Source organism: Sus scrofa, chromosome 18 (assembly GCF_000003025.6).
Source record: "Sus scrofa isolate TJ Tabasco breed Duroc chromosome 18, Sscrofa11.1, whole genome shotgun sequence".
Taxonomy (NCBI): Eukaryota; Metazoa; Chordata; class Mammalia; order Artiodactyla; family Suidae; genus Sus; species Sus scrofa.
In genome coordinates this window covers 49,095,603-49,123,224 of record NC_010460.4, presented here as the reverse complement: position 1 = coordinate 49,123,224, position 27,622 = coordinate 49,095,603, and the positions used below count along the sequence as shown (strand labels likewise).

Genomic DNA, 27,622 nt, shown 5'->3' with positions numbered 1-27,622 from the left:
GGCTAGGCCCTTGGGGAACCAGCTGAAGCCCCAGGTGGGGACGCACTAACGCACCAACACCAGAGGGTCTGGCCTCCCTGGACGCCACAGTCTCAGCCCCGAGGTGACCACTGGGTCGTGCATCCTGCCTGAGAGAGGGAGCTCCCCAGAACGCGGCCCCATCCTGCCCTCCACCTCCCCAGATGCCAGCAGCTCCCAGGCTTCACCCAGCCCCATCCCCTCCGTGTGGACGTTTCTAGACGTTCACTCCCCCTGTGGCCTCACACACCATCCCTTGACCCCGGGCACCCCCACTCTGTCCCCGTGTCCCACAGCCTACACCTCCCCAACGTGAACAGCTTGTCACAGGCCCAAGCCCAACACCCGCCCCACATCCAAGCAGCTGTGCGGCCAGAGGTCACCTCTGCCCACCACAGCCATTCCCCGTGGCCCCCAGGCCTTGCACAACCAGTCCTGGGGGAAGAGCCTGCACAGCCCCCACTGCTGCACGGGGCACTTGGGGACCCCTCGTCAGCGCCTGCCTTCCTGCTGCGCTGGAGCTGCCACTGGCCCCTGGAGCCCGGATTCCAGCCTCTCAGCCCGACTCTCTGGAACATGCCGCTCCGTCTTCCCTCCCCAAGCCCACCTCCACCCGCCCCCACGACCCTCTTCTAGCTCTTCGGCCCCAAGAACAGCCTCTCCACTCCTCCTCATGCCCCTCATCCGGACCCAGTGAAGAGCCCAGCATCTTCCAGAAAGCCCTATTCTGCTAAACACGGACGCAGGCAAGTACACGTCCCATCAAACGCCAGCTCACCTTGCCGCGTGGGGGCCCGGCCGGGGCCATCTCCTGCGTCCTGCAGGCGCCCGCTGGCCCGCAGCCCGCCTCCCACGCCGTCCGGGGGCGCAGGGCTGTTGGCCTGGCTGCCCGGCATGGTCATGTGGGTGGGGATGGGCTCAAAGGTGGGGTCCAGCTCCAAGATCAGCCTGTTGAGCTGCTCAATGGACTGATCGATGTCCAGGGTGGGGGAGCCTGGGGAGGGGTCCGCGCTCAGCTCCAGGCCGGTACCATTCATGACTCTGACGTCTGAAATCCTGGGTTTGAAGGCTGCTTTGCCGGGAGGGGGTCGCTGTGTGTCAGGTGGATGTGGCCCGGGGCCTATGCCCCTCTGGACAGCCACTCTGCTGCTGGCGCCCCGGGTGGGGGTGATGGGGACCCTGGGCTGGATCTGTGCCAGGCTGGAACTGTCTGCTGGGCCGCGGGCGCCGAGCCTGGCCTCCCCGTCGGGGGCGAAGCTGTACTGGTGAGCGGCCACCATCTGCTGCTGGCGCACCCAGGTCTGCGTGGGGTAGCTGCCCTGCCCGTAGGCCGGTGTCGGGGCGGGCACAGAGGGCTTCCTGAGCACGGGCTGCGGCTGCTTGGGCTCACAGCTTCCAAACGCCCGCTCCCGCTCGTAAGAGGGGTCCACACCGAGGCCCAAGTCTGGGGCGAGGGTCCCGTGCTGATCCTCGCCCGCGGTGCTGCCAAATCCGTCAGACAGGAGGGAGTTCTGGCTGCTCTGGTGGCAGGTGAAGGGGCCCAGGTGGGCTGACGGGTGGCCCTCCGAGGAGGACAGCGTCCCGATGCTGTCGACACTGTGCAGGTCGTGGCCGGGCGTCTCGTCGTCCAGGATGTCCGTCTCCCGGTCCTTGGGGGTGGCGTCTCCATTCACGTGGACCTGGGCTGGTACCACATGGCGTGTCCCGCTGTACTTGCTGCGAGCATCAGTCATATCCTTGACGGGGCTTCCAGAATCTTCGAGGCCAAAGCCACTGAGCAGCTGATCCAGCTCGGCCTTCTCCTGGGGGCTCAGGCCCCTCTTGGGTCCTGGAACCAGGTGCTCCTCAGTCCTGTCGGTCCTCACCGAGGCTGTGGAGTGGCCCGAGTCACTGCTGACAGACAGGGTGTGGTCGCTGTGGTCTGGGCTGCCGGCGGCCGGGACGGCCGGGGATCCAGCCGGGGCACTGGGATCCGAGGCGCTCTTCTTCCTCACCTTGGCGTAAAGACTGCCGTCGACGGGGCCCTGCGTGTGCAGCACTGGTGGGGAGAAAAGGAGAGGCGGACTGTAAGTCAGGGCTGAAAGGGGGCTTTGGGCTCTTGGAACGGGTCTGTGCACCTGCCTGGACAAATACATGAATTCCTAACAGGCAGCTTAGAATAACCAAGGCCAGGGACTCTTCTAGGATCCCCAAGTTCTATACACTCCTGCAAGCGATTGCCAATGAAAAGCAATTTGAATAATCAAATATCTTCAGGCCCCAGAAGTGTTTCGACCGCCCCCCCCCCCCTTACGGCCGCACCCACGGCATATGGAAGTTCCCAGGCCAGGAACTGAATCTGAGCCTGAGCTGCGACCTATGCCACAGCTGCAGCAATGCCCCATCCTTAACCCAAAGGGATGGAACCAGTGCCTCCAAGGAGACAAGGTGGATCTTGAATCCTCTGTGCCACCGCGGGAAGTCCTGTTTCTACCTGCTGGTGCCACGGGACTGGTCATTTAGAGAACCTTTGGGACTCTCCACACTCAAAGTCATCTCGCTTCGAGGGCTCCCTGCCAGATTCATTCTTAGTGTGAATGCGGAACACAGCTCAGCTCGCAAACCCCCGAGACTCAAGGATGGATTGTGCGTGTGAGACAAGACAGGGCTTCTGTCAACTGAGACTTTTCCAGGGACCAGGTTCACAAGCCCTTAGTAAACAGAATATCCGACTTAGGAGCCTGCTATCCTTTCAACACAATCCAATGAAATCTAAATATGTGACTCGGTGAAAAGAGAAAGTTACAGGAACAGGTTTCCAGGCTTCCTGCTAAGGCAGCATCCCCGTCCCCCGGCCAGGAAGGTGCCAAAGACCTCAGCACACAGGTAGGTGAGCACTGGTTGGTTGCCACGGCGAGCCAGGAAAACAAAAGTAGGCCTGGCATGCAGGTGGGAAGAGCAGAACCCCCTGCTACAATTATTAATTTCAGCCTTGGCTGCGGCACTCAGCCACTCCCCGGCCTCAAATTGCTGATGGTACTTGGTACTCGCCCGCCGGGGTCAGAGCGTGGAGCTGGGAGGGCACCCGACAGCAGGAGAGAGCTGCAGTCAGCTCCTCCCTCCCCCGCCGCCCTCCTCAGCGCCCCCCCCCCAGCCCCGTTTTCCCAAGCCTGAAATTGCAGGCATACCACAACAAGGGAGCTGCAGGGGGCTTGACCACAGGGCTGCCGGGGCCCCTGGGAGCCACTGGGCTGCATCCCAGCACAGGAGGAGCCTGCAGCGCTCCGGAGGGACCTGTGCTGGGTGCACGCCAGGATCAGCTGCTTCTGCTTTTTTGAGAACATTGGGGCGCCATGCCAGAGCAGAGATCTGTAGGGTGTTTGGGGGTGCTATGCCAAGAACGCTGTGCCCAAGAGGAGGCAGTGTGAGGAGGAATGGGGACACTGAGGTACAGGCCAGTGCAGAACCTCAGTGACCCTCATCCGAAAGTAAGACCTGGCCAGGGGGCGAGGGGGGTGCCGGTGTTAGGGCTGGGCAGAGAAATGATACCCCAAAATGCTGTCAACAAACCAAGTCTTTAAGACAGGCAACCGGTGATGTGAGCATCTAAGTAAGAGGCAGCTGCTGGACGCAGCTTCGGGGTAATTGAGGGAAGGTGTCAATGACAGCTGGTGGCCACAGAGCACCTGTCAGGGGGCAGGCACTCAGCACATTTCCTCTAACTTCCACAGGAACGCCTTTCTCGCATGTTCCTTTTGTGAAATAAAGAGCAAAAGCTGAAAGAGCATCCGTAACTTGACCAAGATCGGGAGGTCCAGGCGGGATCAGAACCCAGGCTCTCCGGCTTTGCAGCCTGGGCTCCCCCATTGCCCGTGCTGACCACCTGCCCAGGAAGGCCTGTGCCAGGGCCCTGCCCATGAACGAGGTGGCACCGGTGAGGACACTCTGCAGGGGGTCAGCAAGTGACTGGCGGGCACTGATGGGAGTGTGTGCTGCCCGAAGCTCTGCACACAAGGACCCTGAAACGAGCTCTGCAAGTCACAGGGCACCTGCCACCATCACCCCTACAGCCTCAAAGTGCAAAGTCCAGCCGCAGGTGAGTCACCAGGTCATCACGCTTAGGACACTGGTGGGCTCCTGCAGAATGGCCATGGGTGAAGTGGGAGCTGGAACATCAGACAGCCACCAGTTCAAGTCCCGGCTCTTCCTCGACCTGCCCTGGGCCACCCACCCCAGTTTGCCCAGCTGCACAATGAGAGGGTGGGCGTGGTTTCCGCAACACTCTGGAGGTCACGGCACACAGAGGGGTTCTTTCTAGCCCCGAGGAGACACTGGTTTAACTGGGCCTCTGTGGGAGACCCTCTACAACCAGGAAAACTCGAGTAACGCGAGACCCGGGGAGACAGGTGCTGGCCTTCTCATCTGCAGCGTGAGCAGGACAGGGCACTGCCCCCTGGGAAGCTCAGCTCCCCACAGCGCAGGGGCAGCTGGCACCAGGCCCAGGGGACAGACCCCCCCCCCCCCCACTGCACAGCCAGGCAGGGTGGTCTGCGATCTCTAGAAACCGAAGCCAGGCATGCCAGGCATTCATGACTTCTGCCTCCCTCTTCCTGAATCTGGTTGCAAACGACGGGCACAACGAATTAGGGGAAACAAGGAATCTGAGAATGAGCTGCACAAAAATTTTTGATTTCGATTCAGGCACTGCCCCAAAGTTAATCACTTAGAGTCGAACCCCTTGGCCAGCCCCAAGCCAAGAACGGTGCCTAAGCGCCTGCAGGCAACAGAACAAGACAGGATATCCCTGTCTGGGGAGTTACGAGTAATCTCAATCTTATTTTTATTAGCAGTAGAAATCTTACGATAATAATAAATGCATTAAAAACAACACGACTGCCCCTGACTAGACACCAGCTCTGTGTGAGGCCGGGGGGGCACTGAGCATCTAGGCCTCCGTCTCCTGGAACCCGCAGCCTGAGGGGGTGGGAGGAGGGCCCAGGCTGCCCCCCCTACAGGGAGTGCGGCAATGGGATGCAGCCAAAGGCCACCACGGACTCTCTCTAAACTTCCTACCAGGCGCACAGATTCCTTTCTACATCAGAAAGCGCCCAACACATGTTCCCTCCATGGGAAAAGAATCAGCACCAAATCAGTGCATCTTCAAGTCAGACTTGCCCAAACTTCTGAATCAGTCTGTAGGAGCTTGAATCTCCCCATGCTACAGGGCCCCTGGGGGGCTGTCCAGAGGCCTCCACAGATGCCCTCCTGCACCCACGCTTTGTGCTCCTGGGGAGAGGGGCAGCCAGACTCCGGGCGAGGAGGAAAAGGGTGCCCTCTGGTGCCCATTGCCCCTGCCCTGCATTCTTCGCCAAGGGACTCAGAGTGAGGCTCTCTGCACCTGGAGGTGGGGCTCGTCTTCTGCACTGACTTTGCGCATCCCCGGTTAGGATGTTCAGCCTGTTCAAGGCCCTGATTCTTTACTTCCAACAGGAAATAATTATTCCTACCTTCCAATGCACTTAGAAGAATTAGAGAACTCAGCTCCTAGGCTCTGAATACCGGTATCCATAATTACTAAAAACTCCTTCCACAATGAACAAGGCCCGGCATTCCCTGTCTGCACTCACATCCTCCCTGCCCACCCTGCTCTCAGACCACAGCAGCCGTGCACCTGCCCCAGGACCTTTGCCCAGGCTATTCTCTGTCTGCACTCACATCCTCCCTGCCCACTCTGCTCTCAGACCACAGCCACCATGCACCTGCCCCAGGACCTTTGCTCATGCTATTCTCTGTCTGCAGGACTATCTTGACCTCCTCCTTCACCTCTTCAGCCCGGGCTCTCCGGACCTTCCTTTCCCTCCCTGCTGGGCGCTCATCTGGGCACACACCAACACTCAGACATATTGCACACTTTCTCAACAGCCTCCCCCCACCAACAAGAACGTGGGCTCTAGGAGGGAAGGGGTTTGCTTTTTGCTCTCTGTGGTACCCCAGCATTAGGGACCAGCTCCTCGTGTCCAGCGGGCATCAAGTAACTGAGAGACTGCATGTTCTAGCTTGCTCTCACAGGACAGAGCCTGGAGAGCTCTTTTGGAAAGATGCTCAGCTGCCTTAGAAGGAAAATACCTGAAAACAACCAACCAACCAACCCAAACAAGCAGGGGCCCTAAGGTAGAAAAGTACCCACAGCCCTTGGCCACCTGCAGCCCCAGGGACTCCACTTCCCAGACATCAAAACAACCTCCCCCCAGATGGAGAAATTAGTTGCAAATGATGCCACCAACAAGGGCTTAATCTCCAAAATACACAAACAATGCATGCAACTCAACAACAATAACAAAAAACCCAATTAAAAAATAGACAGAAGACCTAAATAGACATTTCTCCAAAGAAGACATATGGATGGCCAGGAAACACATGAAAAGATGTTCAACATCACAATTATTGGATAAATGCAAAGCAAAACTATAATGAGGTACCACCTCACACACATCAGAATGGCTATCATTAATATTAAGTCTATAAATAACAAATGCTGGAGAGGGTGTGGAGAAAAGGGAAGCCTCCTACACTGTTGGTGGGAATGTAAACTGGTGCAACCATTATGGAAAACGGTATGGAGGTTCCTCAGAAAACTAAAAATGGAATTACCATATGATCCAGCAAGCCCACTCCTGGACACATAGCCGGACAAAACTGTAACTCAGAAAGATCCATGCACCCCTATGTTCATAGTAGCACTATTCACAATAGGCAAGACATGGAAACAACCTCAATGTCCATCAACAGATGAATGGATTAAGTAGATGTGGTATGTGTATACAATGGAATAGTACTCAGCCATAAAAAAGAATGAAATAATGCCATTTACATCAACATGGATGCAACCAGAGATTCTCATACTAAGTGAAGTGAGTCAGAAAGAGAAAGACAAATATCAGATGACATCATTTTTATGTGGAATCTAAAATACGGCACAAACGAATCTATCTACAAAACAGAAACAGACACACCAGGCATAGAGAATAGACTTGGGGTTGCCAAGGGGGAGGTATGGACTGGGAGTTTGGGCTTAGTAGATGCAAACTATTCCATTTAGAATGGATAAAGAATGAGACCCTACTGTACAGCACAGGGAAATATATCCAATCTCCTGGGACAGACCATGATGGAGAAGAATATTTAAAAAAAGAACGTATGTATATGTATGACTAAAGTCACTTTGCTGTACAGCAGAAATTGGCATGACATTGTCAATCAATTATGCTTTAATAAAAAACTAAAAATTAAAAAAAACCCTCCCCTCAGGCAGGCAGCACAGGCCTACTGAGCTGGCCTCCCAGGAACCCGGCACCCTTCACGTTCTCAGCTTGCCACCAAACAAGACTGGAAAGGTGCTAAAGTCCACATGCGGTTCCAGAATGTCAAAGAACCTCAGTGTGAGCCCGATGTGCCCGTTAGGCAGGCAGAAGGGTCAAAGGTCAGAAGGACATGTGAACACATCTGCGCACCGCAGAGTTTATGCAACACTTGCCACGGGTGCCGTTAGTTGTTCGTGAAGAGAGAAGTGAAGCACTCAGCAGAGCCCCAACTATGTGCTGGGATGGACCAGCCTGGGGAACCAGTTAAGAAGCAAGCAACAGAGGCGGGCAGGTACTTCACAGCATCCGATGGGGCAGCAGAGGCAGAAAGAGAGTAAGAGCGCAGGACTGGGAGAAAGGACGCATCCAGGAGCAGCTGCACTCAGGGGAGGCTGTAGGAAATGGCTAGTTCCATCATCGGAGGAAGAGAGAAGGCAGGAAGCAGCCCCCCTGCCATGGCGCCGACACCCCCCATGTGCCAGGACACGGCCACGCTCCAGGGATGGAGCTCGCTTACTCCCAAAGCAATCCCGTGACAAGTCCATTTTACAGAGGAGAAAACAGAGGCTCAGAGAGGTTAAGCTCATTTTTTTTTCTGCCTTTTTTTTAGGGCTGCACCCTCTGCATTTGGAGGTTCCCAGGCTAGGGGTGGAATCAGAGCTACAGCTGCCGGCCTACGCCAGAGCCACAGCAACACCTGATCTGAGCCACGTCTGTGACCTACACCACAGCTCACGGCAACACCAGATCCTCAACCCACTGAACGGGGCCCAGGATGGAACCTGCATCTTCATGGATACTAGTCGGGGTCATAACCCTCTGAGCCATCGTGGGAACTCCAAAGCTAATATTTAAGATAAAAGGCTATCGAATAGATCACCTGGAATTCAAATCCTTCCTCTGTCCCACTCCCAAATCCATGCTTCCTGGTTGGTTTTTTTGTTTTGTTTAAGCACTGGAATTCTCAACCTGACCCACCACTTTAATGTGAAATTAACAATTTAATTTGAGAAAGGAATTTGCCTAAATGTTTTCTTTGCAACTCCCTCCCTCTCCCCCCGCTCCACCCAATTCCTCAGAAAGGACTGGAGCACTTGGTTTTCCTCCGAACTCCTGACACGGTTCACGGTGGAGACAGGATCCTGTGCTGATGATGGCAGTGTTTCGTCTGTTTCCTAGGCTGCAGCAGCAGGAGGCCACAGTAGGCTGTGCATTTCTGTCCTTACAATGAATGAACAGTCCCCACCACTGTGGCCACCACGCCCACCACACCCACAGCCCCCTGGGCAATCCACCCTGACTCACCAGGGGACAGGCTGTTTCTCTGGACGGGGACTGCTGGCCACCGTCTCTCATTTCTGCCTCCTGAGGCGGCCCGCCGGGCACCATCGCCAGCTCCCCTCCAGATTACGCCCCAACTGGGGCCACCCAGCTAAACCAATTCACCCCGTCAAAACATCCTCAAAGAGGTCCCGCTGTACAGCACAGGGAACTCTATCCAGTCTCTTGGGATAGACCACGGTAGAAAATTATAGGAGAAAAAGAACGTATACGTATGTTTAACTGGGTCACTTTGCTGTACGGCAAAAATTGACAGAACATGGTGCATCAACTAAAATTTAAAAAAAATTTTTTTAAATGTCCCAATGCCAGACCTCACAAGTCCCCAAGGAGGGGCTTACAGCCGCGGGCTTCCCAGGAAAAGTGCTGAGAAGAAGGAAAGACGATGAGACTGCCATCTGCATGCCGTGCACCCCCGGGCACTGAGCAAAAGCAGCCAGACTCTGAAGGCATCAGCTGTAGGATCCTGGGGACAGATCGGCGCTCTGGGAGCCGAAGCTGTGAAGGACAGAAATGTCCTCTGTCTTACCCGTGGTGGGAGTTTCAGGACAGTAAACAGAGTGAACTTTATGGAAATCATACTTCGGGTTTTTTTCTAAAAGAGCACGAAATCAAGACAGAAGTGAGGCTCACTGCGCCATGGGCCCGCCTGCTGTGGGGCCTCATCCTCCCTCCCCTCCTCACCCTCCTCCACCTTCTGTCTTCCAGGACCTCCCTGCCTCTTCCGAGAATCCAGAAGAGGGTTAGCGTTCTCTTCCCTTCCCCTCGGGATGGCTGTCATGGTCCCTGTGTGTCCCCCTGGCGCCGCAGAGCTTAACTTTTTCCTGGAGCAATTTATGTGCACAGCTTCAGTTCCCTGCTAGACTTTCTGGCATAATCCACCTGGGTGTGACTCCTAATTAAAAATCCTCCCCAGAGCTGTGTGACCTTGGGGGAGTTACTCGACCTCTCTGTGCTTCACTTCCCTTATTGGGAGAGACTTCGCATGGCGATGGGGTGTTTGACCGAGAGCTGCCCTGGGATCACCGTGGCCATTTCGTGAGACCAGCACAAGGGGAAGAGTGCAGGGCACTGGGGGAACACTGTCCCCACAAGTTCCCACACCTGTGCTCCCCCGACCCAGAGCCTGGGGAATAAGCCTGCCTCGCGGTGTCCAGTTAATGAGTATTCTTTTTTTTAAGGGCCACACCCACAGCATATGGAAGTTCCCAGGCTATGGGTCAAACTGGAGCTGCAGCTTCCAGCCTACACCACAGCCACAGCAACATCGGATCAGAGCCTTGTCTGACCTACACCGCAGCTCACAGCAACGCTGGATCCTTAACCCACTGAATAAGTCCAGGGATTGAGCCCACGTCCTCATGGGTACCAGTCGGGTTCAATACTGCTGAGCCATGACGGGAAGTCCCAAATATTCTTAACTCAGCCTAATCTCATGCTTTGGAATTAAGTGGAAGAATTGCTTTTTTAACAGAAATCTAAAGTAAAAGATGGAATTTTTAAAACCACTCTGAAAGTTCTCTAAGCCCTCATCTCACAGGCCCCAAACTGCACAGCGTGACCCCCCCAGGTCAGCTGAGCAGCCCATCTCCGGCCCTCACACCAGCTATAGAGAACACAATTTGAGCCCCATAACCTGCTCTATTTCTCAATTTTCTCCGATCGACAGCCATGAGGACAAAAGCAGTAGCAGTCAGACAGCTGAGCGGCTCCTGTGGCCTCTGCATTGTCTCGCAGCCTCACCACCAGTGCGCCTCTGCTGGACCTGGGCCATCGTGGGGGCCGTGCCTGACCCCCAGGCCTCAGTGGAAGGATAACAGCCCTGCCAGGGGTCCTCTAAAGCACCCAGGGGCGTCACCCCTCTGCACATCTCGAGACCTCACCCTAGCGGTTAGGTACGGTTTCTCCCAGACCCGCGGCAGCCATCAGCTCCCATCGACCTGCTTTCAATCTGGAGAAGGGGCCCGGGAGAACCAGCCCAGCACTGCAGCCTGAATAGAAGCAACAAGCGTCTCAGTGCCCGCCCTGCCGTGTACAGAGGGGGCACCTGGGCTTCCAGTCTCTGCAGCGTGGAGAAGGCCACCACCGTGCAGGACGGCTGCAAGGGGGATGGGCCCAGAGCAGGAGAGCGGGGTGAGTAACCCCCGCATCCTCTGGCCAGGTGGGGAGCTGCAGGTGGCTTTGGAAGCATCCAGGGTGCCTCCTCCCCTCCCTCAGGGGCCTGTGGGGCAGCAGGACCTTCACATTCAGGAGAAAGGCCAGGTGTGGCAGGTGGCCCTCTCTGGGGGGCGGGTCCTTATCATGTCACTGAGTCACTCAGGCTGACTCTCTTTCCACTTGGACACTATAATTGTAATAGTAGCATTTATAACTTCTCAGGAAATGAGGTTGGCTTTTTTTTTTTTTTTTTTTTTTTTTACTGCAATAGGATTCTGCCTCTGTGCTGATTAAAAACACTCTTGCATTTGCACCAAATTAGTCCCTATTCTCCAAAAACTGCGAGTTGCAAAGGATGGCTGTACCAGGGCCTTTGGGAGTATCACCTTTGGTCTGCAACAGCGCAGGCAGGTGACTGAAAAATGACAGCGTTAAAAGTGCCCAGAGTTCCTTTCGTTCAGTGGGTTAAGGATCCTGCCTTGTCACTGCAGCGCGGGTTGAGGCTCTCTGGCACCGGTTTGATCCGGGTCCGGGAACTTCCACATGCCGCAAGTGTGATCAACGCCCCGCCCCGCCAAAAAACCCCCCATAAAACCAAATTTAAAAAAAAAAAAAAAAAAAAAAAGGTGCCCCTTTCCTCTAAGCAAAAGGCAAAAACATGGTAACGAGCTGCTCGGAACCTCACCGGGTGAAAGCCCCGCCTGTGCCTCTGGCCAAGTAAACGCCCTTTCTCGCCGCCCCAGGCTGAGTTCCAGAAGTAACTCCAGGCTAGCACAAAGCTTCTCCAGACGTGCCATCTCACACCTTGAGAGCAAATGCCTGCCAGAACCCCCAAACTCAAAACGGCCCCCCTGAATGCCAGCCGAGGAGGCGCCGGAGGCAGGAAGGCGACACCTCGCCTGCCAAGGAAGGTGCGGGGCGCAGATGAAAATCACTCCCTTTGGAGCCAAGTCAAGCTTGTGTAAATGTTTTCTAGAAGCGGGCAGGCTGTAAATTCTTGGGGAAAAAAAATGAAGCAGGAGTGGGGCGTTGCAGGCAGAAAGGCACGCGGCTCTCCCGGAAGGGACACGCCAACGGCAGGGCCCCGGGAGATGGAGCCACACGGATTCCAGGCGCTCCTGGCGGTCCCCCGGGCGAGGCCAGGAATGCCAGATAACAGTGCTGGGCCCAGCCCCACGGTGGCAGGCGTGTCCCAGCCACGGCAACCGTCCCAGGCAGCCCACACGAGCAGGACTGCTCCCACTCGGGCCCCTGTCCCTTCCAGCCAACGCCCCGTCCCAGCAAGCGCCCTATCTTGGCAGCCCTTCCCTTTCGGGCACTCCTGACTCTGCCAACACCCGAGCCGCCCAGGAAGGCAGGAGGCCCCAGGGCCGACTCCGAGGCCACCTGGGCTGGCCCGCCACGAGCCCGCTTCCAACCATCACTGATTCTCCAAGGGCAGAAGCAGCCAATATTCCTCTAACCTGCAAACAGTCTTGCCCCGGGCCTGCCTGCCCTTCCCCGGGCTCGCTGCTCCCCACTGGATGCCCTCTCCTCTCACGGAGTGCCATGCGGGCCCTCTGGGACTTTTCCTGGCTGGCAAGTCCCTGGTCTCAGCTGCTGGTCTTTGCAGCCCACACAGGCTCCCTGCTTACCTTCCTTCCAAACAGCCCCAAGGCTTGTTCAGTCCAGACCGGTTGGACCCACGTTTCCATGAAGAAAGCCTTCAACCCCAGGGCGCAGCATCCCCGGGCAGGGCGTGTCTGCCCCCCAGGGACCCAGCCTCCCTCTCCGCACAGAAGGTGGATCTTCCCAGCTCAGTAAGGGACTTTGGTTCCACCAAAAAAAGGCCAGGGCTATGTAAACAGGAGGGTGGGGTTTCCTGCAATCAGGTTTAGTGAAATTTGAACCCTGGAGGCGGAGGAGGCGGGGCAAAGGCTTCCACTCCGGAGCCACTCAGCCAGACCTCTGCTCCCTTCCAAACCTTCCCAGCTGACAACCTGGCCTGCAGAGCCAGCACTACCCTGCTTGGGTTTACAAACCAGTTTCGGCCATCCTTTGCGTCCCTGAGCACATCAGCCACTGGCTGACACCCTCCATCTCCGGGGCTGTGACTCTCCTCCCTGCTGGGTCGCTGCCGGGGTTAACTGCACATGGCCTATCTTGCAGGGCTTCCTTGCACACTCAGACCACCACGCTCTGCCCAGCAGCACCTCTGCACCTCAAGCCTGTACATGTGCAGCTTAGGTGGCCCAAGGGTTTACCCTCTGCTTTGACTGCCTCTCGGTCACAGCACAGCCACACACCCTGGGTCTTTCGATGACAAGCGCCAGCAAGCAAAGCCCGTCCCAACGCCTTTAGGTTCCCACAGCACAAATGTCACCACCCCATCAGCCTGAGATAGGAGACAGAACACAGCCAGGAGGTCACCATGGGTACGGATTTCCTCAACAAATCCCCCGAAAAGGCCATCAAGGCACACATCACCTTTGCACTGGAGGGGAAAACCATCTCTTTTATCGCGGGACACAAAGCGCTTGTTATGCAAGGTCTGTTCCGCTGGGTGTTCGGTAAAGGGTATTGACCAACCCGCCTTCCTTGGAAGGGAACCGACATCCCTGTGCCCACTCTGCAAATAACACCGTCGCGGCCAGAAAGGAAGTGACTAACTGATGGCGTAGTACTTATCTTCAAAGATTTTACATCAAAAGGAAAGAGATTAGAAATGGAAATCCGAGAGATCAGGTTTAACAGCGGAGCTGAATGGGGCCTTACCACGTGATAGCCAAGGCCAAGGCCAGGGGGTGGGAGTCCCGGCCCTCTACAGGACAAGGTTTTAAAATCAGACCTTTGCACCTCAATTGCTTTTTTTTTTTTTTTTTTTTGTCTTTTTGCCATTTCTTGGGCTGCTCTCATGGCATATGGAGGTTCCCAGGCTAGGGGTCGAATCAGAGCTATAGCCACAGGCCTACGCCAGAGCCACAGCAACACGGGATCCAAGCCGCGTCTGCAACCTACACCACAGCTCACGGCAACACCGGATCCTTAACCCACTGAGCAAGGCCAGGAACCGAACCCGCAACCTCATGGTTCCTAGTCGGATTCGTTAACCACTGCGCCACGACGGGAACTCCTGCACCCCAATTGTTTAAAAAAAAAAAAAAAAAAAAAAAAGCTAAGTACCACAACAATGAGGAAGAGACAAAACATCTGTACGCTCCACTGAGGTCCCTTGGCTCCATTTCTAACAGAACCAAGTCGCATGACTGGTTGTGTGTCTAAAGGAGCCTGGTCTTTCCTGCGGCTCCTTTTCCACCCTCCTATGGGGCACAGGGTGGGTTTTCCTGGCATTGACAGCAGCCTCACCCATGAGCTATGACAGCCTCCATGAATACCTGCAGCGGGCACCAATCTGGCCTTCCGATCTTGGCGGTTACGCAGCCGATGGCCTCCCAGGGCTCAAGCTCAACACACTATCCTGTTCCCTGGCGCCCGCCTGAGGGTGTGGATCACACACAGCCCATGCAGGCGGGTGGTGCTAACTTCTCCTGCAACAACGCGGTCTTGTGAGGCGTTGCTGATGTGCGGCCAAAAGGGAGCTCTGTGTCTCAGTGTTTGGAAACGCCTCAAACTTTTCAACCGCACAGAGGTGGCATTTTATACCTGGGGTGACAGAGCGAACACAGAAAATACTTTCCCTGACAGTAGTTGGCAAAGTGGGACAGGAGGCCTGCAGAACGTTCAGCGGGAGGCTCTGTGGGGAGCCGCAGGACAGAAGAAACAGCCAGAAGGGGAGACCAACCAGGAAAGCAGTAGAAGAAGTGGAAACTTCACAGCACAGTAGACAAGATCGGCGGTGTGAGACCAACTTAAGGTCAAAACGTGTACGGGACTCTTCACAGCGGCATGAATTCCAACAGCCAAAAAGTAGAAATAACCCAAACGCCCACCTGTGGATGAACAAATCGACACACTGTGGTGTGGCCACACTCTGGAACATTATGCAGCCCTAAAAAAGGAATGACGTATGAAACCAACGTGCATGCACCCTCAAATCATCAGGCAAAGTGAAAGAAGCCTGTCACAAAAGGCCACACACGGCATGATTACACCCATGTTAAACGTCAGACGAGGGAAAGTGACGGCGACAGCAGACAGGTGGTCGCCTGAAGCCGGCAGCGGGAGGGCTGGGAGTGACTGCCGGGGGCACAGGGTTCTAGATGGAACAACCCGAAGCCTGAGTGAGAAGGGGCTGGGCTGCACGTGCTCCTGGGTGCGCCCAGGATGGAAATGGGGTGATGAAAATGTTCTAGAATTAGAAGGTGGTGACAGGTGCCTGGTCAGACCTGGCCCGGGCCCACAGAGGGGCAGCTGCCACCACAAGGCCAGGAGAGGTCCCCCTGTCCCCAACCCACACCAGGCCACCTTCACCTCCATCCAAGCTTCCTCCTCCTCTGGAAGCGCGTGCCTTCCCTCCAGCCACTCCTGAGGCACCTGATGGGAATCCTAGAGTCACAAGACATGGAATCTGACCCCAGGAACACCCTCACTGCCACAAGGAACACCACTGCCAAAGGAGCCTCGCAATCAATGGCAGGGATTTTTTTTTTTCTTAAAGGAATGGGCACATGATAATTGTCCCTATAAAGACAAAATAAAGGGTTTTTCCAACTGCTACCTTTCCCCGTAATTCATGGGAAATTTTTCTCTTGAGGATCCCTGGGTCCGCTTTGCTTTGCAGCCCTTTTCCAAGGAGGGAGCGTGTGATCAAGTCCCGTATCTGGGATCCGAAAGGGCCCCCCAACATCTGTTAAATCTGAAGAGATGGGAGGTGGGGCAACAGTGTAACCATCTCAGGCAAGAGGTGGCAGGAGGGGTAACGAGGGCGCGTGCTCGGGAGGGCGCACCCAGGAGCACGTGCACCCCAGCCCCTTCTCGCTCAGGCTTTGGGTTGCCCTTGTCAAGGAGTTAAGGTCTGTATCTTTCCTGTGTTAGTGACATCGTCAGAATGTCTCAGCCCTGACTTGGCAGAGATGCCCCTGATGGCAGGGATGCAGAATGGAAGACTGCCATCTGCCCATTACTGGCAACAGAAAGTTCTCCCCACGGAGGACACACAAGGAAATTCAACAGGTTTGATCTGAGCGGAATTCACGCAGCCAACGTGCCAGCTCCAGGCTAAGCGGGGAGCAAGCCAGGAGGGGCTTGACTGAGAGGCAATTTGATAAAGGCAGGTCTGCGTGCAAGAGCTTTTAAAGAAGGGAACAAAGAGCAAACCCCCGGCCACACCACCTTTACACACTCTGCAGCTCACACTCACGTAGAAGCTGCATGATTTAGGGTCTTGGGGAGATGGGGGTGGGGGTGGGGAGCCGAGCCCACTTCAAAGTTCATCTCTCAGAAAACCCATCAAAAGCCAGAACTAAACTGCTGTCCCCAAGGCAGGGCATCAGTGACAGAGTCCGAAGATCCGTGTTCCAGAGGCAGGATCCAGGGAACAGGCAGGGATCCTGGGTGCCTGCTGCTTAAGCCAGTGCAGCATCAAAGGGCAGGAGCTATGCCGAAGCCTCTCATAAATGGGAAGAGGAAAGTGAGAGCTGAAGAAACACCCACTTGGCTGGAATCTAGGAAGATACTGGAGCTGCAGGCACACCAACAGCTACCTGTCTTTCAGACGCCTGCCCAGAGCACAGGACACAAGGACTCCCGAAGTGGGTCCCATGGCCCGAGGCATGTTCGCAGGCTGGGGACCAAGGGCCGCAGGGAAATTGAGCCAACTCTCAGTGCCTCTGTTCGCTGTCTGTCCTGGGGTAATGCCACTTAACACCTAGCCCTCCTTGGGAGACCGATTCAATTCGTGCAAAATCAGCCCGGACAATACGAAGTCTGAACCGATTTCTCCATTACCCCTCAGGCTAGACAAGCAATAGACTCTGAGTGAGATGACAGCTCAGGGCCAGTTATGACTCCTGAACAGCCTCCGATGTCGCACTTATGTTTTGGACAGGATCCAATCCGTTTCCAAAAGTCAACACCCAAAGCTGCTCTCCACTCAACTGTCTACGCCCGCTTGGCTGGGGCAAGACAGAAGAAACTCCCCTCGGTCTGGGTACAGAACGTGGAAGCGTTCAGGGAGTGGTTGCCATGGCTGGACACTCGTGAAGCACCCCCCCCACCTCCAATTTCTGGAAGTTCTGGGAGCTCAGGCAGCCGCATTCCCATCCCGCAGATGAGGAGCCCGGCCCTGAGCAGAGTGGAGCCAGGACCTAACCTCTGACCTGCCTGGTTCCAGCGGATGCTCCTCCTGGGGGCTGGTTTGCTTTTCCAAATCTCAGTATCCAACAATTTCTAGGGAGAAATGCTTTCAAATCCATTTTCAAACTGGCAACACCTAAAGGTCACAACTTGACCCAACACTTCTTTCTGTGTGTCTTTTTAGGGCCACATCTGCGGCATATGGAAGTTCCCAGGCTAGGGGTCGAATCAGAGCCACAGATGCCAGCCTACCCCACAGCCACAGCAACGTGGGATCCGAGCCACATCTGCGACCTACACCACAGCTCACGGCAACGCCAGATCGCCGGCCCACTGAGCGAGGCCAGGGATCGAACCCGCAACCTCATGGTTCCTAGTCGGATTCGTTTCCACTGCGCTACGACGGGAACTCCCAGGTCTGCTTATTTTCTCTCCTCGAGCCCCTCACAGGCTCAGAAACACAGCAGACCCTAAGGAAACAGGAGATGCATATGCAAAAGAGAGACTGAATGTAGAATAATAGAAAAAGAACTCAGCAGTAGACGTTATCTCTAGGGTGAGCTAATTAAAATAGGCCATTTTACAGAGGAGGAAACTGAGGTTTGGTCAGAAAGAGAAGCACTGCACCTCGGAGGAGTGGAGCAGGGCCACGGCTGCACCTGCTCAGCTGGGCTCACTGCCTGTCCTCATCATTACCTGCCCCCAGGGAACGCTGCCTCTGGGGGTGACAGGCCAAGTTCAGGGACCCGATCCGTGCTGAACAGCAGAACAGGTCCGTCCTGTCTGGGGAATGTTCTCCGTGCAACAGGAAGTCGAGGCAGAGCTAAGCGTCATCACCGAGCAAGGTCAGCATGGAGGTGAGAGAGACGGGAACAGAAAAGTCTTCTGGCTGGAATAGAAGTCACCAGAGCCCCTGGTCACAGGCCCCCCTCGGTTCTGCCATGCTGTGCTGGGGGGCACCTGACAGTGCAGGGAAAGACAGTCACGTGCCTCTCCCAAGACATCTCAGGGTGCCACGCACCTCCCCCAATCTCAGGTTAGACCAGAGCCTCCATCAGTCTCTGGGATTCCGACAAAGGGCTAACACTGTTAGAGTCCTGGCATCCAAAGGACATGCTCAGCGTTTCGGGGGGTCCGTTTCACTGCACCCCCACGGCAGCTCTGGTGCTACACCTCCTCCCACTCTGCCGAGGAGAAACGGGCACAGAGAAGTCAAGTAATCCGTCCAAGGTGACACAGCACAGGCAGAGGGGGCAGCTGTGCAGAGCCGTGGGTCTTACACCTCCCTGGGCAGGACGGCGGTGGTCCCTGGGCACAGAGGGCAGCAGAGGACAGAGCCCCTCCGCAGGGCAGGGACGAAGGAAACAGAAAGAATAAGTTGAGCCTTTCCCCCTTCATCATGATTCCGCATCTGCGAATTCGCCTACTCGCTAAGAATGACTTGTAACCCCCCCAAATCATTACGCCTGGCGTTTTCTGGGTCGCTCAGTGACACGCACAGGGCGGTAGAAGTTTCCAGTCCCACACATGCAGGCTCCTGGCTGGGGTGACAAAAAGGAACGCCCTGCTTTCTCCTTTCAGCTCTCAGACCATAAACAAGTGCCCACCCAGGCTTATTTAGTGCCACCTTTTTTGGCATTTCTGTGCATTTTGTCAGTGCTTTTTTTGTTTAAAGCGGCCCCCAAGCATGGCGCTGAAGTGCCATCCTGGGCTCCCCAGAGCAGGAGACTCTGAGGTTTCTTCTGGAGAAAACGCACGTATGGAAAAGCTCTGGTCAGACACGATCACCGCACCGACGGCCAGGAGTTACCGAACCAAGAGAGTCAATAAGCCGTCTTTAAACAGAGCAGCACGTAACAGGGCGATGCACAGGCAGCAATCCTGGCCCCGCCCTGTCATCCAGCATGCGTGGGGCTGCCCGACCCAGCCCAGCTCCACTTCCTGGGCCCAAGTAGAGGGTCCACCGTGCAGCCAGGGCCCCACGAGCAGTGCCCAAGATCAGGCCCACGGGGGAGAGATGGTCACTTCCACCCAGAAGCTCACTACTCAGGGCCCTGGAACTAAGTCTCTGCTGCTCCAACCGCCTACCGGGATCATGCTGCCCGCAGCCCGCGGTGGAAAGATAACCTTTGCACCGCGCAAGCTTTGGGGTCAAACGGCCCGCATGGAGTCCCATTTCCACAGTCTCTGTCCCACGTGACCTCGAGCACCGGACCGCTGGCTCAGCTGCACCTGAGACCACCAAGACCCAAGCACCCCAAAGGGCTACCAGGACCCCTCACCAATTTCTCGTCTTTGATCACTCCTGGGAATTGTCCCTTTTACCTTGAAAACGAGTCACAGGTTCCTGTGTGGATTAACTAAGATGACAGGCGAGAGGCTTCTGGCAGGCTGCCATGCTCTCGAGCACCCCCCACTTCTCTCTCCTCGAGACAGTGAGTGCCCCACAAAATGCTGATGGGGCAGCGGGACCCCACCACTGCCCCGTCAGGGCCACAGAGCCGGGAGCAGAGGAGTTCACCACGGGTAGAAAGTGGAACGCCTCGGTCAGCTGTAAATGGGGGATCGAGGGCCCACTTGAAGGCAGCTGCAGAGGGTCCAGTCCAGGGAGGCAGGGACTTCCAGGGATAAATGCAGCTTAAGTCAGTGCGTGTGTGCACGTGTGTGTGTGTGTTACTAGCAGGACTAGAGATGGACGTGCAGACAGAAAAGAGAGGGCTGCACTATGTCACTGTCCAGCCAAAAGACACCGTTCTACAGGCTGCCAAACCCTCCTAAGCCCTGGCTAGAGTTCGGTCCTGATGGGAGCAGAGCCGAGAGCCCGCAGCTTTCGGCCAGAGCCAAGAGCCTTGGGAACGAGTTCACCACTGCAGGTCGGCCCCAGGAAGCCTGGAGAGTCGGGGAGAGGAAGGGAACTTCAGAAAGGGAAGGGTCCCTGTGGGCGAAACGGCGTGCGTTCTGGAAGGTGCCTGTGCTGGGGGCTGCAGGGCCTTGGCTACGGGGCCGAAGAGGCAGCACTTAACAGCGAGAACCCCACGAGCTCCACCAAGACCAAGTGCAACTGAGGAGGGGCAGGATGGGGGTAGGGAATGAAGAGGCACAAACCATTTCAGGCATCAAATAAAGAAGCTACGAGGCTACACTGTACAGCATAGGCAATACCGCCGATGTTCTATAATATAAATGGAGTGAAACCTGTAAGGATTGTGACTCGCCTGCAACTTACATGATTTTGTACTTCACCTCTGCCTGAATGTTCAAAAACAGATTTGAGAGGTCTAAGAAAAAAAGATCAAGAGCAATTGGGAACCCCTCTGACGGAAGGCAGTGGGGTCGATGAACTGGGCGCAGGAACGGTGCTTAAAGGTGTGCCCAGACGCTCGCACAGGGGCTCAAAGGGGCCACCGGGTGATGAAACCACGCAGGAGCCACCCTCCTGTGAAACACACACACAGCATTGCTTTTTTGGCTGCGCCCACAGCACACAGAAGTCCCCAGGCCAGGGATCAAACCCGCGCCACAAAGGTAACAACGCTGGATCCCGACCTGACAAGGGCTTCACCTCTAGAGAGCAGGATGGTCTGGGTGACAAAAATACGGGCATGAAGCGTTCCCAGGATGGCTCAACAGGAACGAACCCAACTGGTATCTATGAGGATGTGGGTTTGATCCCAGGCCTCGCTCAGTGGATCAAGGATCCGGCGTTGCTGAGAGCTGTGGTGTAAGTCACAGATGCAGCTCGGATCTAGCGTTGCTGTGGCTGTGGTGTAGGCCGGCAGCTACAGCTCTGATTTGACCCCTAGCCCAGGAACCTCCATATGTCATGGGTGCAGCCCTGAAAAGAAAAGAGAAAAAAAAAAAAAAAAAACAAGGGCTGTGAGCCCAGACATTCCAGGAAGACAAGCAGAGCCACGTGCCACCTGGAACACACAGTCCATGACTCCTCATATGGACCACAGACATCCCAGCCAGTGCCAGCAGGTGCAGCCACCCACAAAGATGGGCACTGGTGGGTCATTGCCACAACACTTGCCTTCAGCTATTTAATGTCTGGACTAGACTCACTGGACCAAAAGTGTTTTGCTTATCTCTCCCAAATCAGGTCTGTTCTCAACCAGTGGTTGACAAAGATGAAAGGCCGGAGCCTGAAAGAAGTCTGAGCCCTCTTCTTTGAGAATCAGCCTTCAGGGGCTTCCTCATTCCTTTCCTCCTTCATGATGCCACTTGGGACCCAAACCGTGGATCGCGTGGCAAACCGAGAATGTGTTTGGATGAGACGGACTCACAAAAAGGGAGATTAAATGATGCAGCCGGACACCAGGACATGAGTGTGATAAGCAGACAGAAACAAAACCAACACACCTGCCACCCGCAGGGCTTCCCAGGGGCAGGACGGCTGCCTCTGCTCAGACACCAGGCAGCCCCCACGCGCACTCGGGAGGGAGAGGAGGGGGCAAAAGTTGGCCCCTGGAAACATGCAGACACGCAGCTTCAGGTGAGGAAGCTTCGGAATGATGCCTTCACTCACTGGCCATCGCCTGCCCAGCTTCATCAAAGCCCAGCCCAATTCATCAAGCCTGATGTTCATGAACCCCCTCAGACTCACAGCGGCGGGGGGTTCCGGACAGCGGGGTCCCCAGCCTCCAAGCAGACTGCAAGGACATTTCTGATCTAACCAGGAACAGGCTGCCCTTTCAGGCTCTGGTCCCAGGTAACTGACACAGCAACCCAGACGCACCTCCCCCGTCTGCGCTCAGGTTCTCGTACGAGTCCCAGCGGATCAGCGGGTCTGCCGTGTTGAAGTCCACGATCACCCCGTGGTCGTTTTGCAGATGTTCACACCCTGCAGGGGGAGAGGGTAGAGGTGGGTAAAGACAGGCATTAGTCCCGGCCAAGCCGGCCCCTTCCTTGGGCACCTGCCAGATCTGAGCGCCGAAGCCCAGCACCTAGACCTACAGCTGCCCCCACGAGCCCGGCAGTAATCAGAGCCGCCGAGCGGTGTTTTCAATGAACGAACGAACAACCGTGCAAACTGCTCAGCAGAGAGGACAGACGAACGCTGGTCCTCCGTCCTCCGGGTGCAGGGCTCTGGGCTCTGAGCTGCTGCTTCTGCGGACAGGATCGCCAGAATCGCTCCACACATCCCCACCCAGAGGCACCGAGAGGACGGACTCAGGGCAGGTGGACAGCTGGGGCAGGCGTGGCCCCCAGACCCCTCCGAGGAGGCCAAGACGACCCTCACCCCCACAGCCTCGAGCTGAACCACCCATGCCTCATCCATGGCACTGAGCAGAGAAGTAGGCGTTTCTTTGCCACAGCTGCTAAGAACTTAATTAAAACCTTCACGCACAGGGACCCCGTGGTGGAAATGAATCATTTGCCTTAACCAGTAGTGATCCCCCTTTCAAGGTATTTGTAGACAAAAGGAGAGTCTATTTTGCACACACTTGCGGTTTACCACATTTCTAATCCTCTTTTAAAATATTCAGTTGTTTGCTGAGGGGAGAAATAAATAGGACATCAGGGCACGGACCCAGTCCTGAGGTTCTGGGACCTTCCTGGGGCAAATCATGCCATTTCTGGGCTCTTACTGACTCACACTGGCTCTACTGTCTGTCGAATAGCCTATTATTTTCTTAAAACATACGCTAAATATTTCCAATTACATGCAAAGGTGGGAGGCTCTCCAGAGATCCCAGCCTATGCATGACTGGACCAGGTCTGCATCCTGCTCGTAGCATCCTGCATCCTGCCCGCCCAGTAGCCTGCATTTTACTCACCTTGAATCTTCTCGGGAGTGGCTGAGAAGATTAACTCAATCTTCCCATTGTCAGGAAAACGGTCATCTAAAAAAAAAAAAAAAAAATCCATTTCAACAAACGTGGAGATGAGACAATAAAGCGTGGATGAATTCTGTCCTTACGTTCCAACCAGGACAGCACCACTCCCAACTGTGCGACAGCACACCCGCGGCAGAGGAAGTATCACTAGTTTCACTGTTTCCGCTGGAATTTTTTTCTTTATTGGATCAATTGTCTTTCCTGAGATTGGCATCATTCCGCCAATGGGCTGATGTATGAGGTGGGGGTTGAGGGCAACCCTGAAAGGAACACACAAGGCCACCGGGGGGCACCATGCTGAGGGCCCAGAGCGCCCCCCCCCGGCCCCCATGCCCCATATGCACCCGGCAAGGGACCTCACCTTTGCTGGCATTGTCCAGGTCCTCCTTCCCAAACAGGAGCCTGTAGCCCTGCACAGCCCCGGTGTGAAACTGCAGGCGGAAAATGACGTCGCGGGTGGCTGAGCGGTACTTCTTATGGTAGCACTTCACCTGCGAAAAGGGGGGGAAGGAAGGGCCGCGCTGTGTCCCCGGGACAGCCCCTCCCGCGCGGACGCCATGGGTGGGGGTGCGCAGGCCTCCCCCTCTCGGGAGGGGCTGGGAGCGTGTGCAGCCAACAGCGGGTCCCGTTCCCCCCCACACTCCCCCCAAAGACGGGCTGCAAACATCCCTGAGGCTTTGGTCCTTTGCAGGACGCTGGTCCTGTCCCAGCAGGACAGGAATCCCTCAGCCTCTAGTCCTTGGATGGACCACACCTCTCTTTGGAAGACATCTGCAGAATGAAATTCCACAGCGCCTTTTCCCTAATTTCATCTAAATTCTCCACATTTCACCTTAAAGCCTCGAAAGAAGCAGGGGGTCATTACTTTCTGTAATGCACTCAATATTTCTGTCGCCTGTGTAATGGGGGGGGAAGAAGGCCTCGGCATTTAAATTCCAGTGCTGAGCGGTCCCAACGGACGTCCCGAATGGTCGTCCCGAATGGTCATTTGAACCAGTCTCCATAATCACCAAAGATGTGAACTCAGGCTATGGCTCCCCCGGGTCCCCGGGTGCAGCTCAGGCCTCCGGGGTGACAGTGACGATAAGCAGGGTCAAAGCACCCCTTCCTGGCACTTGGCACCACCCAGGAAGGGTGGGCAGAGGAAGGGCCCTTTACGGGAAGGGCCCTGCAGTCTCCCTGCCTGACAGACCTGTGGCCACTGGGAGGGCTCCAAGGCCAAGGTGTGCGGTGGAGGGGCTGCTGCGGGAGAGGGGACCCTTCCTCCCTCCCACGGCAGGCCAGGGGCTCTTCCCAGGGTTCCCAGGGGTCCAAGGCCAGAAAGAGGCTGGATCCTGCCCCAGACACACAGAGCAGGGGGCACTCCCTCCACTGCACCTGGCAGGAGGGAGCGAGGCTGGAGGCTGTGGGGACTTCACAGGCAGCCAGGCGCTCACAAGAGACTTCTCCTGGGAAAAGGCAGGCTTAAAACATTCTGTGTGGCGTCAATGAGAAGCAGCCACGGCAAGGAGGGCCAGCGACACGGAACCATGCCGCAGGTGACCATCTGTCATCTTCACGAACCTGAGAAACCATCACGCCAAAGAAAAAATAAAGGCTCAAGGAGCCAGGCCGGCTTGGCCCGTGGCCCTTAGGGCAGGCCAGAGGTCCTCTACCACCGTGCTGTCTACAAGGAAACAGTCCCACAAATACACGGAAAAATGTAAACAGACCATCAGGGGAGTGTCGCACGTTGACAAACACGCGCTGAGCACTCGCCCCACGAAGGTGCCAGGCGGCCTGTGCATACACGGCCGGCAGGGAGCCAGACCCAGGCCTGGCCTCTGGGGCCCTGTCCAGGGTGTCTGGAAGCAGCCGACAAGAAATCTGCAGAAACGTGAAAACTTCCACCTGCTTTCCAATAGCAGAAAGACGGCCAGCCGCAAGCCCTCTCCACCTCGTCCAGAGCCTCTGGCCGGCCTCCCAGCCCTCCTTCCAGAAGGTGCTGCCTGCATCTCACCCCTCTTGAGGCCCTCGTCCCATACTGACCACCCCGAGCGCTCAGCAGAGGCCCTCAGTGCCCTCATGCTGAAGTGGAGACACCCCGCAGAGAGGTCATGTCCCTGGGTGCCCATCTCTGCGACACGAGGGGCCCACGCCCTCCACTTGCCTCGCCCACTGGTACGGACGTTAAGAGTGAAAGGGGGTCACAAGTTGAAGAAAAGGAAAGAGAGGGCCCTCAAGTCTTTACAAATACCAAGGGGAACCCAAACTGTACAATAACCCAGCGGGACCTCCAGAAGCTGAGAGCCCGAGGGAGGCCACCCCAGACCAGCCGACAGGAGCAGCCACGGCCAGCCAGCAGCTCCCCCACGCGGGCACCAGGCACCTATGGGCAGGCAGAGCCCCAGGTGGACATGGGAGCATCGCAGGTGCCAGGCAGAGAGCGACATGCAGCCTCAAGGTGGCACAGAACGGTCCCCCTCCCACTGCTTCTGTTCTGGGGAGCCTTTCTGCTGCGAGTTGCAGGCTTCTTCCTGCAGCTGCTCCCAGAGGACAGCTCAGCTCCACCAGGAACCCCGAGGCCCGAGCCCCGCATCCCCCAGAACCCAGGGAGCTCCATGAGCTCCCTCCAGTTTCCCCATGGCTCATCACAGCAGCTACCCCCCCCCACACACACACACAGCGTGACGCATCAGACACGAATCCCAGCCCACGCTGGGCACCAGGCAGGGGGAAGGCAGAGGTCACCAAGCGCCCTGGGGCAGGGGAGGGACACCAGGTGGAGTCACCCTCCCAGGCTGCCAGCTCCCAGGGTGCTGGGGCACAGGTCCCTTCCCAGGCCCCGCGAGACTCTAGTGCCTGAAGACTCCTAGTGTTCCAGAGGGCAAGGCTCAGGGTGGGAGGAAGAGCGAGGGATCCACTGTCACGGGACAGCCACGCGCTGGCTGAGACCCCAGTCCCCCCGACTCCCTTCCGCTGCTTCAGGAAGAACTTCTCTTCCCCGGGGGGTACCCGCCACCCCTCTAGCCCTCCTGGCCTCCCGGGAGCCTCCCTGACTTGGGTCCTGGCAGTTCTAACCCAGGAGGAGCCCGACAGCGGGGGGCGGGGGTGGGGAGACACACTCTGAGTTGTGTTCATCAAGCACATCAATAAATCTGTGTAGCATTTGCAAGAAGAGAGCAGAATCATGCTCTTTCCACCCCACGGAAAGAACCATCAACATTTTGCCCCCTTTTTTGGTCTTTTTAGGGCCACACCCGAGGCATATGGAGGCTCCCAGGCTAGGGGGTGAATGGGAGCTGCAGCTACCGGTCTACACCACAGCCACAGCAACGCCAGATCTGAGCCATGTCTGCGACCTATACTGTAGCTCACGGCAATGCCGGATCCTTAACCCGCTGAGCAAGGCCGGGGATCCAACAGGCAGACTCATGGATACTAGCTAGGTTCTTAACCTGCTGAGCCACAACGGGAACTCCAAACGCCCCTTTTAAGATATGAAGTATTGGTACCATTTTATAAAGATTAGCGTGATTGAGGTCTGTAATGTGCCCTTTATCCTTTCGGCGTTACCAGTTTTAGTTACCTAAGTCTCCCCAGCAAGTTTCTAGAATGCATCAATTCCTTTGCCTTCAGATTTTAGAACAGCTGCCTTTGAAACAACAATTCAAAGAGCTGGATGTCAATTGCGTCTGGGGGGGGAAATTAACAAGACGCAGTGAGCACTGCATCACAAGACATCCACCCGTCATGGGTCCTCACCAGAGCCCACCAGAGAGGCACATGGAACTGGGAGCCTGGGGTCTTGGGAAAGATACTTAGCCTGGACGTGGCTTTGTCTGACTACACAAGGAATATTAAAGCAAGGGTCTCATGATGCTGTAAGGATTAAAAAGCACTGGACATCAATGTAATATGTAAATCCAAACACAGACAGTATCTGTACGTTTATATGCACATATTACCAAAGGCCCCGAGAGAGGGTGGTCCCTAGTGGATAAGGACCTAGTGGGAAGGTCTGCCTGCTCTTCCCATCCCCGCCAGGTAGATGAAACAATTCTGGCACCTTGGGGCAGCTGTATTTTCTTTTTTCTTTCTTTCTTTCTTTTTTTTTTTTTTGGTCATTTTAAGGCCACACCCACAGCATGTGGAGGTTCCTGGGCTAGGGGTCGAATCGGAGCTGTAGCTGCTGGCCTATGCCACAGCCACGGCAATGCTAGATTCGAGCCACGTCTGCGACCTACGCCACAGCTCATGGCAGCGCTGGATCCTTAATCCCTGAGAGAGGCCAGGGATCCGAACCTGCATCCTCATGGATGCTAGTCAGATTCATTTCTGCTGAGCCACGACGCGAACTCCTGTATTTTCTAACGGTTGCATAAGAGCCCACCCCACGCCCTTGAGTGGACTCTGAGTTGCCAACGACCGGTAACCAAAGCACCACCCAGACCTCGGCTTCCCTGGAGATGCCGATCACACATCACATGCGACAGAATTCTGATTCTAAGAAGTTATCCATCAATCTGGTACCTAAAGGCAGCTGATATGCTAACAGACCTGCTAAATCCTTAGGCGGCACCGGTGCATTTTTATTTCAAACTCTCCATCAACGAGAGAAAAAGCACCTTGGACCAAGGGTTCAGGCTTGAGGACACAGCTCTGGGAGCTCATGCTCCAGAGGTCAGCCTTCGGGTCATCAGTCCCCGCCGC

The 27,622-nt window shown here is 55.9% G+C and overlaps 1 protein-coding gene across 10 annotated transcripts in view; it reads right to left on the bottom strand.

Annotated features, from left to right (window-relative positions):
* The window catches only part of TNS3 (tensin 3), a 231,497-nt gene that overhangs the window by 69,210 nt on the left and 134,665 nt on the right, over positions 1-27,622 (bottom strand). For all 10 annotated transcript variants that reach the window (XM_021079356.1, XM_021079358.1, XM_021079357.1 and 7 more), the window contains 4 exons: positions 23,292-23,421; positions 22,871-22,936; positions 21,829-21,933; positions 797-2,056 (listed from right to left, as the gene is read on the bottom strand). In XM_021079356.1, the coding sequence (XP_020935015.1) occupies positions 797-2,056; positions 21,829-21,933; positions 22,871-22,936; positions 23,292-23,421 (1,561 nt within the window). The remainder of the gene's footprint in view (positions 1-796; positions 2,057-21,828; positions 21,934-22,870; positions 22,937-23,291; positions 23,422-27,622) is intronic.